The sequence below is a fragment of the Equus przewalskii genome, chromosome 6 (assembly GCF_037783145.1).
Source record: "Equus przewalskii isolate Varuska chromosome 6, EquPr2, whole genome shotgun sequence".
Taxonomy (NCBI): Eukaryota; Metazoa; Chordata; class Mammalia; order Perissodactyla; family Equidae; genus Equus; species Equus przewalskii.
Window position 1 is genome coordinate 89,073,884 of NC_091836.1, and position 15,572 is coordinate 89,089,455.

Consider the following 15,572-nt stretch of genomic DNA (forward strand, 5'->3'; position numbering starts at 1 on the left):
GATTAGCACACAAAATTCATTGTATTGTTATATACTAGCAATAGATATGTAGAAACCAAAATTAAAAACACGATATCGTATACAATTGCTCCAGAGTAAAATTGAATACTTAGTTATAAATCTAATAAAACACGTATAGTATCTATATGCTACAAATGGTAAAACATTGGTGAAAGAAGTCAAAGAACAAGTAAGTAGGGAGACAAACTGTGTTCATAGATTGGAAGATTCAATATAGTAAAGACGTCAATTCTCCACAAACTGATCTATAAGTTTAGCACAATTCTTATTAAAATCCCAACAAGACTTTTTGTAGAAATGGACAAGCTTAATCTACAATTTATAAGCTAGAATAATCAAAACACTTTTGAAAAAGAAAAATAAAGTGAGGATAATCACCCCATCTGATATGAAGTCTTTCTGTATACCTTCAGTGATCAAGGCCGTGTGGTGTTGGCAGAGGAGTAGACCCACAGATCAATGGAACAAAGTAGAGAACCCCAAAACAGAGCAATAAAAATATAACCAATTGGTTTTCGACACAAGTACAGAAGCAGTTCAATGGAGGAAAAGTAACATTTTCAACAAATGACACTGGAACAATTGGACATGCGGAGACAAAAAGATTAACCTAAACCTAAATTTCATACAATATACAAAATTAACTCAAAATTGGATCATGGACTTAAAATGTACAACTGGAAAACTTAAAAAAAAATAGGAGGAAATCTTTGAGACCTAGGGTTAGCTAGAGAGTTCTTAGGTATGACGTTAAAAGCACTATCTATAAAATAAAAAGTAGATAACTTGAATTTTGTCAAAAGTAGGACATTTTGCATTGTGAAAGACTGCTATGAGGATGAAAATACAAGCTATAGACTGTGAGAAAATATTTGCAAATCGCATATCCAATAAAGGCCTTATATCTAGAATATATGAAGAATTCTCAAAACTCAACAGTAAAAAAAAAAATCCAATTATAAAATGAGCAAAAGACGGGAACAGATATTTCACCAAAGAAAAGATATAGATGAAAAATGAGCCCGTGGAAAGATGCTCAACATCATTAGCTGCTAGCAAAGTACAAATTAGGAGCTTGATGCAGTGTCACCACACACACATGTGAAAGTGAAAGACTAAAAATTTAAAAAGTGATGATACCAAATGCTGACAATGATGTTGAGAAACTTGATCATTCATACATTGCCTGTGGGAATGTAAAATGGTTCAGCCATTCTGGAAAATTGTTGGCAGTTTCTTATTCTGAAATGTGCACTTACCAGATGACCCTGGGCGTTTGTCCCAGGTTATTGAAAATATAGGTTCACACAAAGACCTGTACATAGATGTTCATGGTAACTTCATTCAGAACAGCAAAATATAGGAAATAATCCAAGTGTCCTTCAATGTGTGCATGGTTGAACAAACTGGTACATCTATCCAGTGGAATACTACTCAGCAATAAAAAAGGAATGAACTGTTGACGCATACGACAATCTGGATGGAACTCAAGGGCATTATGCTTACTGAAAAAAGTCAATCTCAAAATTTACTTACTGTGTAATTCCACTTATATAACATTCTTTAAATGACAAAACTATAGAGGCAGAGACTAATCTGTTCTGATTTGTAGTTGACAGGAGACAGGGCTTGGGGGTGATGTGCGGGGGAGTGTGGAGTGGGTGCAAACATGAAGATTTAACCTGACTGTGGTGGTCGCGATTATACAAATTTATGCATAGGATAGTACTGCTTAGAACTCTACATATAGACGCTCAATGAATGCAGTTTTAAAAAACAGCAGAAACCAAATTAGGTCTATAGACTACTTAACAGGAATATACCAGTGTCATTTTTCTGGTTTTGATGTTGTTCTACAGCTGTATGAGATGGTACTATTGAGGGAAGCTGGGTGAAGGACACAAGCGACTCTGTACTTTTGCAACTTCCTGTATAAGTCCTGTAACTATATTTTTTAAAAACATAAAAATTACCTACACTGTGGCCAACATTGTAGAACTTCCTTTGGATCACATAATAAAGTGGGGGTTGGGAAAGAATTCAGGAGAAGGAATGAGGAGATGGGAGTTCGAGTTCCAGACGAACGACGTAGTATCTATTTGCTTATAGGAAGCACCTCTCACGTGCTCCAAAGTCTGGCTTCTTCATCTGTAAACAAGGCTGAGAAGACCTGCTTGGCATTTCCCAGTGAGGCCATTGTAACAATTTTGTAAAATGCAAAAGAGATTACTTTGAACAAAGAAAGCCCTAAGCCAGCCAGACCCCAAACACGGGGCATTTGCAGCCGCAGCTGAAGTGACTGGTTCAGGAGCTTGTTTGGGTCCTGACTAGTTCGCTAAGGAAAACATTGTGTTAATTGATAATGGCTATTGATTACAATATTATGGAAGTGGATTAGTTGGAGTCCTTCTGAGCTCCCATAGAAGAGGAAAGAAGAGAAGGGAGAAAGGAACTATGTGATCATGACGGTGCTTGATGGGTGCTCAATAAATATTAGCCAGCATAACAGTAATTATTATTGTCAGTAGGAAGACAGCTTGCTGCCATAATCATTATTGTTTGTCCTGAGAGGTTTCGTACTCCAAATGTGCTATAATCAAGCTCAGGTCATATATCCACAGTCCTAAATGTCCGTCCGTCCCCTCCTGCATTCATGGTCTTGTTTCTTGGAGACCGTAGTTGAATCTAAGCAAACACTTCCTTGGCTCTTCAAAGAGAAGTTCTAATTTAATTGTCTTCAAATGTCTATCTGTTCATGGCCTGTCTGCCTGAACTACCAGCCTTTAAGGAAGGAGAAAGTTTTCATAACCAATTTTCACCACCATCCAGCAGTTAAGTGTGCTCACAAGTAATTGCAGTAGTAGTGGTAATTGGAGTAGCAGCACTTCTGGCAGTAACTTCTAGCAGTAGCAACAGTGATAATAAAATAGCTTACACTTATGAGCACTTACTACTTGCAGTGTGCTATAAGTATATGACCTGTATTAACTAATTGAATCCTCCCACAACCCCAGGAGATAGGTTCTGTTATTACCCACATTTTACATCTTAGGCAACTAAGACACAGATAGGCTGAGTAACTTACTCCATTTCACATAGCTAGTGAGCGGCAGACCCAGGGCCCTCCAACCTTGGCGGGGTGGTTCTGGAGTCTGTGTGGCTAGACTCCATGCCACGCCATCTCTCACAGGCACTCGTCTGAGACCTTTTGCAGCATCTCCAGCAGCTGGAAGGGGATTTGATATTTTTAGAAGGAGTCGCTTCATCTTTAGCCATCTCTGTCAAACATAGTTTTGGACGTACTGGTTGCTTTGAAAACGTGGACATGACTAAAGCTGATGAAGTGTAGCAGCTTTGCAGCCTTTGTCTTTTGGGGATAGGTTAGATCTTCAGTGGGAATTTGGGGCAAGTATAGAAAAAGTCTTCCTTTTTGGTCTTATGGAGTCACTTCTCTATGTCTTGGCTTAGTGTCAGCCACATCCAAATTGCTTCCGACTGTTCAGTGCTGTGGTCGTCACCCCCCAGTGTCTAGAATCACAAATCCGAGCTCTCCCACATACTAGTGTTGTGATCTTAGGCAGCTCGTTTAATGTTGTCTCAGTTCCTTCACTGTAAGATGAGAAAAATTACTTCATATAATTGTTGGGAGAATTAAATGATATATGTACAGTATTTAGCTCATTGCTTGGCATCTCTGGGCTCAATACCATTATGTAAAGTAGAGAGGGGTAAAGTGAGGGTTGTAGAAAATATGCTACAATTCCTCTTTTCAAGGCTGACTAGTTAATAAGGTGTTAATGATTAAAACTATCTGCAACTCTAAGAAATAGGTTCTATTTATGTAATGGTTATATCACCTTGAAAGTATCATTACCATATATTGTGATGATTGCCTCCAAAGAGATAAAGATATTAAATTTAATAAAAATCTCAAGATGGGTGAAATTCATGTGGTCTGGAAGCAAGTGTGGAAGGCCTCAGGACAAGAGTATGGGGTTGAAGTGGTGTTTGAAGCCAGGCAGGAGCAAAGTGTTCCAACTACATTCAGAGAAAGAAAGTATTTTGAGTGAGGGAAACATGATGAAGTAGAGAGGTAGGAATGAACTCCTGCGCTTGCAGGACAATGACAAGGCCACCTCATCAGAGAAGAGGGGTGGCTTCAGGAATATTGGGAGATGAGCCCATGTCGGATGGATGTGGTGTTGAACTCGATGCGGGGTATCCTTTCACAGTGTGTATGTATATCAAATCATCACACTGTGCACTTTAAATATCGTACAATTTTATTTCTCAATTTTACCTTAAGAAAGCTGGGGAAAAAGACCAGATGGGTAAGGATGGACTGAACTTTTGGAATGTTGCATAAAACCATCGCTTTCTCCACACTGTCCTTTTGCCTGCAGTGCCCTTCGTGGGCAATTCTGGCTCAGAAAACCACAACCGTTTTTAAAAGGTACTGCCTCTTGTAAGAAGACTTTTCTCTCTATTAGAAGGAACTTCTTCCCTCCAGTGAACTTTCAGTCCAGTTTCTCTTTATTCCTCTTCCCCAGCATGACCACAAATGGTTTGTCTCAGTCATTCTCAGTTATGCCTGTTATCCCAATGGAATTATTCGCAGGACCCCCTTTCACTCGAAAATGTGTTCTTTTTATATGATAAAATGTAAGGTCACCTACTTATAACTGATATCACTTCTACCTTGTATTTCAGTTAGTTGCATATTGATGTCTGGTGGTCCCTCTTACAATGTTCATGTGAGCAGAGACCATATCTACTCATGTATCCCCAGTACAGACTCTAGTAACTATTTATGAAATGAAGTTAAATGAGGACACTGAAAACTCTTGAAGTCTGTTATTTTGTGTGCGTGCGTCCCTGACATCACCTGGTATTGCACCTGCACATCCTAGGTGCTGGATAGGTCTGTGAATTTGATCAGAGTCCACAGGTTGTACTGTTTCTGGAGTGTGCCGGAGATGCCTTTAGCCCAGACTACAAGTCTGTCCCCATAAATCTTCTCTTCCCTTCTCACTGCTTGCTAACCTATGCACGTTTCTCACTGACAGTCTGGGTTGATCTTAAGGCCTAAAGAAAAATTTTCTTTGGAAAAATCCAAGGTGTTAAACCAAGAGTCATATGCATGTGTGTGCTTTCCTTTAATTGTGTGTCAGTGATTAAAACAGCTCTACTTTGTAGAATTTAACCTTTCTCATTACTGGGCCCTGTTAGGAAATTTAGAATAAAAAATTAATGAAGAGAGATGATATCTCAATTGATTGATACATTGATCTAACAGCTCAGTTAACAAACTATATTGAATTTTTGTTTTTGTTCAATTAGTGTTATTTTGGGGGAGTTTCTCGGTGGTATTTCAACTCTTATTTTATAACCTTTTATGACTTAAACAATCCTACTTGATTTTTCTTTTTAAAATTTCTAAGAACCTATACCAGCAGATGTTAAAGGGAGTAATGGGTATAAACTTTCCCGTATTGTTTATCTTCAGAGTGGTCGTTTGGAGGACTGTTTAAACTTCCTGATTAGGAATGGACAGTGTAGTTATCTGTGAAATCTTGGCTTCTAACCTGCAATCATTCAGTCTACTTTGTAACGTTAGGTCTATTTCCACCCATGTCTTGTGGATTAAGGATGCCGCATCTATTTGAACGTATATAACCGTATTCCTACACATCAGGCATCAACCCAGAGCTAAATTCTGAGCCCTATGAAAATGACGTATATGGAAAATACGAGTTAAACTGCTGAAGCCCCTTAAAACTGAGTCCTGACAGTAAATCCTTTCCTACTCAGGGCACAACCCCATGCTTGTCAACATTCCCTGGGACCAGGGCGACTCCCCTGAAAGTGCTTGTGGGTAAATGCTCCTGTGCTGGCTGATATTAGCTGGCCCTTCCTCTTCAGTTTTACCTTCTTTGTTCTAAAGAGGCCCTGGAATCTCTCATGTGGGTTTGTTTCTTTTTCTTTTTTTAACCTGAGGGGAAAGTTTCTCAACCTCGGCACTGTTGACATTTTGCACTGGTTAATGCTTTGCGGTGGTTGGCTTTCTCCTGGGCACTGTAAGATGCTGAGGAGCATCCCTGGCCTCTGTCTGCTAGGTTCCAGTAGCATCCCCTATCCCAAATCATGACAACCAAAAATACTGTTAGACATTGGCAGACGTTTCCAGGTGAGAGGGTGCAAAACTGCCCCCTGTTGAGAACCGCTGCCTTGGAGCCTCTGCAGAAACCCTTGGAGAATATGAAAGAGCAATGACCTTAGAGCAGCACTCACCAGTCTTGTGACTTCCATAAGTCTCTTGCCTCCTCTGACACTCAGTTTCTTTACCTGCAAAGTGCGGATAACAGCTCCATCTTTTAGAGTTGTTGAGATTTCCACCATATCAGGCGTAGATGCTGCCAGGCACACAGTAAGGTCCTGGTACACAGTAGTCACTTTTCTCATTTGGTGAGTTCCAGCTAACTTTTCTAATACCAATGACTCCAACTTAAGAAAAGATGTCTCTCTTTCTCACCCTGTAAACAGAACATGACGAATGTGGCAGCGGGCAGCACAACTGTGATGAGAATGCCATCTGCACCAACACTGTCCAGGGACACAGCTGCACCTGCAAACCGGGCTACGTGGGGAATGGGACCAGCTGCAGAGGTAGGCTTGCTGCCTTAGGGGCAGGCTCTGAGCTACCATCTTGCCTGGGCGCTTGGTGCTCATCTAGCCGACCATTTGCGCATAGCCAGGGTTCCTGTTCCTGGTCTATCAGCTGGCAAGGGCACTGGGCACCATAGAAGGAGAAAAATGCTTTTTTAGTCTTCCTTTTGGGTTGAATGAAAAGGTGTGAGTGGGGGTTGGGAGTACTGTTCCACAATACCATGGCTCTGTTCAGCCTTGCCTCTTGGCCTGAGTGTGTGACGCATGCCCTGATTACTGATGTTCACTTTTATTCACTGTGAGCTTTGCTCAGAGGGCAGGTGGGCAGTGCTCATGGCCACGCTCAAGGTAGCTGCTTGGGTATGAAGCTTAAATTTCAGCCCCTCTCTGTGTTTGGAGCAGTTCAGCAATTCAGAGGCCAGTGCCCTGGCTTCCATCTGCATTTAGAATAAAATTCAAACTCCTCCTTTTGGTTTATGAGGGCATTCGGAATCCAGTCCTTGGCTCCTCTTAGCCACCATCTCTTTTTTCTCTGCACCAACACATCATTCCTCGCTATCCCTCGAACGCGCCAACTACGTTCCTATCTCAGGGCTTTGTGCTTGTTGCCCCCTCAGGCTGGATGGTCATTTCCTTCAGGTCTCTACTCATGTATCCCCTTGTCACAGAAACTGGCTTTGACCACTCCTTCTAAAATAGTGCCTCTGGTACCTCTTAGCCGCATACCCTGCTGTATTTTTTCTTCCCCAGCGCAACCTGGTAGAAAATGATGCATTTCTGTGTGTGTTTCTATGTTGTCTGCCTCCCCATTGGGATGTATGCGCTGTGAGAGAGATGCTGGGTCTTATCTCAGTGCTGTGGCTCCAGCAACAAGAATGGTGCCTGACACGTTGTAGGCACTCGTTAAATATGTGTGAACTGACTGGATCTGCCAAATTGACTGAATAGGCAATCGCATTGAAAAAGAGGCAAAAAGTAGAGATAAACCAGGAAATAACCCTTTGAATTAGGTATTATTATCAGCCCTATTTTAAAGGTGACAAAACTGAGACACAGAAGCTTAAGTAACTTACCCAAGGACACAGCACATTATCACTACTCACCTGCAGAGACAACATGCTGCTGCTGAGAGAGAAATAATGTACAATGGCTAAGTCACCCTAGTCATGCAATCGATTAGGGGCAAATGTTAAAAGTTTGCTTTTAGTCCATGTTGGTGAGTTCAGGTGAACAGACAGCCTCATGGATGGCTGAGAGTGTACAATGGTGAAACTTTTTAATAGCACTTGACAGAATCTATCCACATTTAAAGTAAATCTGAAGCGTAATACAGAGATTCTCTTGATTCCATCAGTTTTACCTCTTGAAATGTGTTCTAGAAAAGCACATGCTCATGAAGGGGGGAAATGCACAGATAGTGAGGTTTTTGCTGCATTTGCTACATTTCAATATTCATCGAAAACCAGAAACAACCAAAATATCCCTCAGTAATGGAATGATTAAATTTATTTGGTGTATCATTTTATGGAATAGAATACAGTGATTTGAAACTCTAAGTGTATGTATGCACACACATGTGTACACGCATACATACTGGCACACACATCTGTACACGCATACATACTGGCACACTGAAAGATCTCCAAGACATATTTTTGAGGAAAAAAAGAGAAAGAAATAAAATCAAGTTACTGGACAATGCATATAGCATCATCACACATCTAATTTATTATTTACAGTGTCTGTGCACATACTTATGTAAATGCATAGACTGGAAACATGCACCCGGTTCACCTTACTATCCGTGGGTGTGTGTGTGGACAAGAACATCTACCTGTTGCTATGAATTTAATCTTGTTTGCATCTCTTACAATGGAAATTTATACGTGTACTATTTGTGTAGTTTTTTTTTTTAAGTTTCATCAGGCAAATAAAGACACTAGTGCTCAGCTTTTAAAAGAAGGCTGAAAATATTTCCAAAGCAAAACAAAAAACATAACCATTAATATAGTTCCACGGATTATCAAGCCCGCCGGTGGTCTGTGCACGCTAATGCTGTGAATCTGAGGAGCAATGTAGGGATTTGATTTTAATGCATTTCTTCAGGATTATATCACCTCATAAAATAAGATTGATTGCTCGAGTTCGGTGAGTGTGTGTATGCCCAGCCCTCACACGCCATTGTGATAAGTGGAGGCTTCACCTTTGCAGAATTTGAAAGTCCAACTGTGAAAAATAGAAGTTCAAATAATGTTTCTGGTGTCCACAGACTGTGAATATACATCTTCCCTTGGAAGTTAGGAATTAAGGAAAATAGTTTTCTTAAAGCGATCCTTATAGTCAATCATGTTGACCTCAGTAAGACAGGGAGAATCCTGGGTTTTATGAAGGTCGCATGCGGAGGCGTGCGGCATGGTTGAAAAATTGGACAAAGTTTGGAGAGTCGGCATTTATACCTCATTTCATTACTGGCGAGTTGTAACTTCTGTATTTTTACATATTAAAATTGGGTTAATATCACTTCCTGTGTTTATCCAACAATGATATTGCAGACAATTACTAAAGGAACATATATCGATGTGTTTTAAACTATCAAATGTTATAAAAAGCGAAGATAGTATGATTAGTGGTACAAGGATAAAGGAGAAAGTGGCGGCTCATGAATTTGCTTGAACTTCAGCCTTTTAGTGGAAGTACCCAAATTTGTCTCAGTTTCAGGCCATACATTTATAGCTGACTTTTCCACCTGTAACTGAAACATTTACAGAGAAAGTTTGGCAAGGGTAACCAGATGATTTCAACCAATTCTGGTTTTGTTTTTAATATATAACAGCTTTTTTGGACATGATGTTATTCATGGAATTGACTATATCTGGGTAGAAATAAACACTGTTAACACTTCTCTTAACAAGCAAAACACAAGGCACGGTTTCTCAAACAGTACTAATTGGTGTGAATTCTCTCAGATGGGCTTTCCTGGTGGCTGATGCCCACGTAAGGAGGTCTTTCTTCTCATGTGGTTGGGAAATACCCATTTAGCCTCAACAACAGTCACTGAATATGTGCAAGACACCTTGCTGGAATGTTCACATCTGTTACCTCATTTACTTCCCAAGGTAACCCTGGGAGGTTGATGGCATTATTCTATTTCACAGGTAAATCTTGCATCAGACATCATTGGATCTGATTTATCCCAGTTAGTGTGACTGCTTTTAGTTTCTTCCCTCCTCTCCCTGCTTCTCTTTTCTTTTCTGTTTTTCTTCCTTTTTATTCTCCTTTTTCTTCCTCTTCCTCCTTGTTCATCATTTAACTATCTATTACATATATGTATATATATATTATTTTTTCTAATTAGAGAGTGTAAAGAAAACACAAAGGGAAGAGACAGTGCAATGACAATCTATAATTTTTTAAAAATTGCTCATATTTTTGATAACCAGGCTGAAGTATTTATGAAACTATGTAACATCTGTTGCTAAATAGTTTGGCATTTGGAGTTAAATGGTGAAAGTACTTGCAAATTGTTCCAAATCAGATTTGCACAGCCTGACCTGAGGGCTGAGGTCATCTCAGGAGTTTTGTTGTCTGCTTTCCTGGTCTGCACTCACCTGGAGCCAGAGGTGGGCTTTCCCTAGGCAGCTGTCCATAGCAGCCCACAGGCTAAGCCTTCTCTCTTGTCTGTCATTATAGCTGGATAAGATGCGATGATCCTCGAAAGCATTCTTGTTTTAATGACTGATAATACTGACATTTATTTTTTTGAGCAAATGCTTCAACCCCCATAGAACAATTTACAGAATGGTATTATCTTGTTGGAAAGAGGCTTACAAAGAATTACTCAAAGTATAGAGCCATGTGAAAGGCAGGGGTAGGACTCCTTTGGTTGCAAGTGAGAGAAATGCACTGGTAAGACTTGCTATGTAATTTGCAGAGCCCAGAGTAAAATGAAAGTGTGGGATCTTGTTCAAAAAGTAGGAAAAATCTGCTGTTTATAGGTGCTAAAATATAAAGCTTTTACCTTTCTTCTGCAGTCTCTCTCGACCTGTTATGGTGTTTTTCATTTGCTATTTAATGTTGCTTTCTTGGCCTTGGGGATACTCTTGGGATGAGTACAGACTCTCATAAAAGCTTCAGGCCCATCCCCCACCTTGGCACATGACCATGACCCGCTGACCTCAGTGCTCGCCTCCACCCTGACCAATGTGCTGTCACTTGGCATGGGGCAGGGAAGCTGAACCAGGTATATCCCCTTCCCTTGAGCCCTTCATCTCAATCTATAGCAGATGGGCCACCCAAGGGGCCTGTAGTCTCCCCACCTATTCCTTGGGTCACCTATGGAAGGCACCTAGGTGCTACCAGCTTGGAGTGGGGATGGTACTGCCATGTTCCACCTAGAAACACCCAAAGCATGCGAGCCCAACCCTGACCCTCACTCTGTCTCTGCAAGGACCCTACTAGGGATAGAAGGAGACAGTTATCACTAGGTGGAGAAGGAGAGGCTGTAAGGGACCCAGGGCTCCAGGGAACAGGGGAATGGAGAGCTGGGAACCCATCCTGGGGAGTGGGGAGGCAGTAGGATATAGGATCCCTAAGGCTCCAAACCCCCAGTGCACACCCTGCTGTCCCATTGGACCTCACTTACAAAACATAAATTGGAAGATGAAATTATTGAGAACTTCCAGGTGGTGACCACAGAGCATTAAATCCCAAGTGTGGGGCCCTTCTGAGTGAGGGGCCCTGTGCCACTGTACCGGTTATGTGCTCATGAAGTTGAATGTGTCTACTGGCATTAGTGAGCTTTCCAGGTGTGTCATAGAAAGTAAGGGCAAAAGGTGGCTGGGACTTAGGAGCACATTGCTCCAGGAGCTGGAGTGCTGACAGTACTCTCTCCTTCTGTCTCCTCCTGCTTCTCTGTGGATTGACTTCATCTTTCTTTCTCATTACAGGCTAGATTTTTGTTTGTCCATGTGGTTGAGGGCCAGATCCTCGGTTTTGTAGGTTCAGAAACTTGGCCTTATCAGGGTACCTGAGATGATCGATCTTTTGAGGACCCACATATTAATTTATTATGATAACTGTTGTGGTTTGAGGAGAGCCTGAAAGTGATACCCTTGTTTTCCCCATCTGCATTCAGAATAAATTGAGAGACAGATAAAGAAATCAAGCAAGTGGAGACCAAAATGTCAATATGAATACTGATAAAGGTTATACTAGAGAACATGCCTTCTGTACGTGACAATAGAATTCATAATATTGAACCCCCAAACTAGACAGGCTTCTGTAGCCAATCACAGGTGGACCAGGGCAACCGCGGAGCGTCGCCATGTGGGGCTTCCCCTGTACTCTTCAGGGCAGAAGGGACAGTGCAGAATGGGTGTTTCCTGTGGCCTTCTGATCCCTAGTGCATAAGAGAGGGAAGAGCTGGGCCACACTTGTCCAGTTCCTCTCTCCCACTCACCAAAAACCAGGGAAGAATGAGAGGGAGGGCCAAGAGGCCAAGGGCCAATTGCTCTTAGGGAAACCAGATTAATGGAAAAGAAGCATCAATCTCCCTCTCCTAAATCCACTGACAACTTCTATTTAGAAGAGGCAAATTCTCGTGTCTGTAGTTTCACCTTCTTTCTTAAATGAAATATATACAGGGAGTCATTTTTTAAAATTTAGAATTATTTAAGTGAGAAATCAGAGCCAAGGAGTCAGCTGGGGGTTTTATTGGCTCATCATCTCAGGATCTGTTCCCCTGCTTCAACCATCTCCACTGTAAGAATAGTCATTCTAGACTATTCTAAAGCTAGAGTGATGCCCTTGCTCAAAATCCTCCAGCATTTCGGGAGACAGTGGGTGGTGTCACACTCCTAGTGTCTCCTCAATGTCCTGCTGTTGTCTGGAGAGGTAGATTGATTGATCTTCCCTTGCCCTGTGTTTGTTTTCACACCATGCCAGGGGGCTCTTTAATGGCTTCGCAGTTCATGACAGTGTAGTTTTGTTTTTCCTTGCCTTTCAGGTCCAGGAAGCTGTCCCTCATCTCAGGCTAGGTGAACAACCCTCTCTGTGTTCCAGAGACACCCTCCAAACACTACTCAGTCCCTGTGACCCCATGCTGCGGGTGACATTTATTTGTCTGTTTCCTGCAGGCCATGGCTATGTGTCTCCGTTTAACCATTTAGCTCAGAGCTAAGCATGTTATAGTGGTCAAAAGTTTCCTAAGGAGTGAACACATGAAGATTCCTTTCTAATAGAATGTGCACTTGTGTGTCTAGAAGATTTTACAGGAAAGAAAAAGTCTGCTGGGACACAGAGGTACTTAAACCACTCAAGCCTTACCCCCAGCCTGGGAAAACCACTACTCTCAAAGGTAGAGACACAAACCAACTTCAGGGTGGAGTCTGCATTGCTAACAGATGACCGGCTTTCAAAGAAAATCATTACAGTAAAATTCAATTCACTGAAGAAGTTCCTGGAACGAAAGAGATTCTTTATGCTAAAGCACTTTAGAATCCTGTAGTGTTGGAAAGTCGTTCATTAATGAGCATGTTTGCATTGAGGTGCATATGCAGAAGTACTGTTCCTAGAAATTTCTGTTTGATGGGGTGCTGGATAAATTGTACAAGAAAGACGCAGAAAGTCAGGAGCAGAGGGCTGGGGAATGTTTGATATAGACAGGAAGATAAACGTGACAGTGCACACTTTATAAATTTAGCTCATGCTAAAGATGTAAATGAAATCCCAAATTAAATATCTGGGTATCTCACATGCACACCGATGCTTTTGGAGACTTATAGGCGGTATGGGAGGAAGAGAGAGGGGGAAGAGACAGGTAAGTTGTTTTAATAAGATAGCACTGAAAATAATAAAATTGATAAACTGCTGGGCTGTGAATCACAGAAGATGATATTTGGGGATTTTGAAGCAAATAGCAAGAGGAATAGGAAAACCTTTGGCAAAAGTACTTATAGCACTCTAGACAGTTTTGAAATGGGGTTAATGTAATGAGGAAGAATTTGGGAAGCTCTCAATCTAAAATTCTGCCTTTAGGTGTACGGACAAAATGCTGGAGAGATTGGCGAGAGACAAGATTGATGGACATTATAGGATGGGTTGACTCATTTAGAGCCAGGCACGTTTGTAAAATCAATTTGGTACTGATAGATAGATAAGGGTTGTGAGTGTATTTCTAAGAGTGCACCTCTGGTTATAGAGCAGTTTCATAACATTTCAAGGAAGGATTTGAAACTCTCCCCTACACCTGATTCATTTATCAAGTCAGAAAGCATGTGGATTAGAGGTCGCTCAGGATCAGACTCCGTCAATAGGATGAATCTTTGTAGCAAAAGTGGATTACACTTTTAGTGATTAGAGCCACTTAAAATTCTCCACCTATAGAAGATGATGTGGGAGGGTATCCCTTTGGCATTGTTTAAGATGTTTTTTAGGATCCTATTGAAATAATTGGACCAGGTCAGATTACTATAGGATATGTGACTTTCAAATTTTTCTAGGACTGTTAGATGATTTGATCATAATTCATTAACATAAAGACAAGACTGATGTGGGCGTAGAATGAAAAATCCCTTTCAGTCAATTTCAACCACTTGCTGGAAAGTGTTCTTAACAGATACAAATTTTAACATTCAGTGGTAAGAAATAGTTCGTCAAGAATATGCAGAACCATAATGCCATTCTTAAATATGTATAGAACTAAGGAGTAGGACACAGAATGATGACACAATTTTCTAGTAAAAAAAGCTATTTCCAATTGAAGAAGTTTAAACTCTTTTGCAAGGAGTCAAGACCCTGTGACAGCTTGGCCTCAGCTGGGTATTTGGAGCCTCATCTCTTGCAATATCATCTATCCCCATTACCTGATTAATCACACTTAAGAGTTAACTAACTATTCTCCTAACAGGCCAGGCCAGATGATCTCATGCCCCCTTTCTTCTCCTTGGGATCATTTATTATACAGCAGGGATTTTTTCCATCCTCCTCCTCTTCCAATTAAAATCCTGTTCATCCTTCTTAAATGATGATCCAGCTCAAATCTCATTTTACCTTGATCTTCTCAGTCAGGATAAATAGTTTCTCTCAATTTTGCTTGTGGTATTCAATGTATTCTGCCTTGTTAAACTTAGCTGTTTATGTATCAGCCGTTACCACTGACATAAGACCTTGTCTTTCCTGGGTGCTCAGTGAATATATAGAGATGCCAAATGAGAACTGGCGAGTTCATCTGACGCAAATCAACCCTGCTTTTGTGGCTTGATGCATTAATTACTGAATCTAGACCACCATTCAGGAAATCAAAGAAAGATTAAAATTGTAAGGCAAGTGTTTGTGTAATATCTATTTTAACGTTTTAGAAAATCATCAGTGAGCCTGCTATTTAAGTTCAAAGACGTCCTCTATTGTACATAGAAAATTTGTTTATTCTGTTTTGTTTCGTTCCTATAGGTACTGAATGCCGCATAGGTATTGGAAGGCCCAAGGATAACCGAATATAATTATACCAGAAATGATCACATCCGTTAGTCTAATCTGAGAGACAATAAGCAGCCCAAGCGTGGCTTCTTTTTGCATCTACTTTTTGCATCTATTTCGAAGTCTTTATTTGGCCCCTTCTTAGACTCATTCTCTTATTTACTCAGCAATCCTAACATGGGCTAGGTTTGGAGCTGGAAGGCACTTAACATTCTGGGTAGTCAAGGCAACAGGGAAACATGATGACTTGCTAAACACACAACTCTGCCCTTCGTGTTCTAAGAGACTGCCATGGACGCCCACTCATCCCAGTGTGGCATGTGCTGTTGAGTGGGACATTGTCTTTTCATACTGTGTCCTGGCTCCACTGTGACCAATGGGAAACATTCATGAGACTCAGATCAGTATTC

At 41.0% G+C, this 15,572-nt stretch overlaps 1 protein-coding gene across 4 annotated transcripts in view; it reads left to right on the forward strand.

Moving 5' to 3' along the window:
* The window catches only part of NELL1 (neural EGFL like 1), a 750,804-nt gene that overhangs the window by 447,774 nt on the left and 287,458 nt on the right, over window positions 1-15,572 (forward strand). For 2 of the 4 annotated variants that reach the window (XM_070624514.1, XM_070624512.1), the window contains exon 14: window positions 6,565-6,687. The exons of the other annotated variants lie outside the window; for them this stretch is intronic. In XM_070624514.1, the coding sequence (XP_070480615.1) occupies window positions 6,565-6,687 (123 nt within the window). The remainder of the gene's footprint in view (window positions 1-6,564; window positions 6,688-15,572) is intronic. 4 annotated transcript variants of the gene reach the window in all.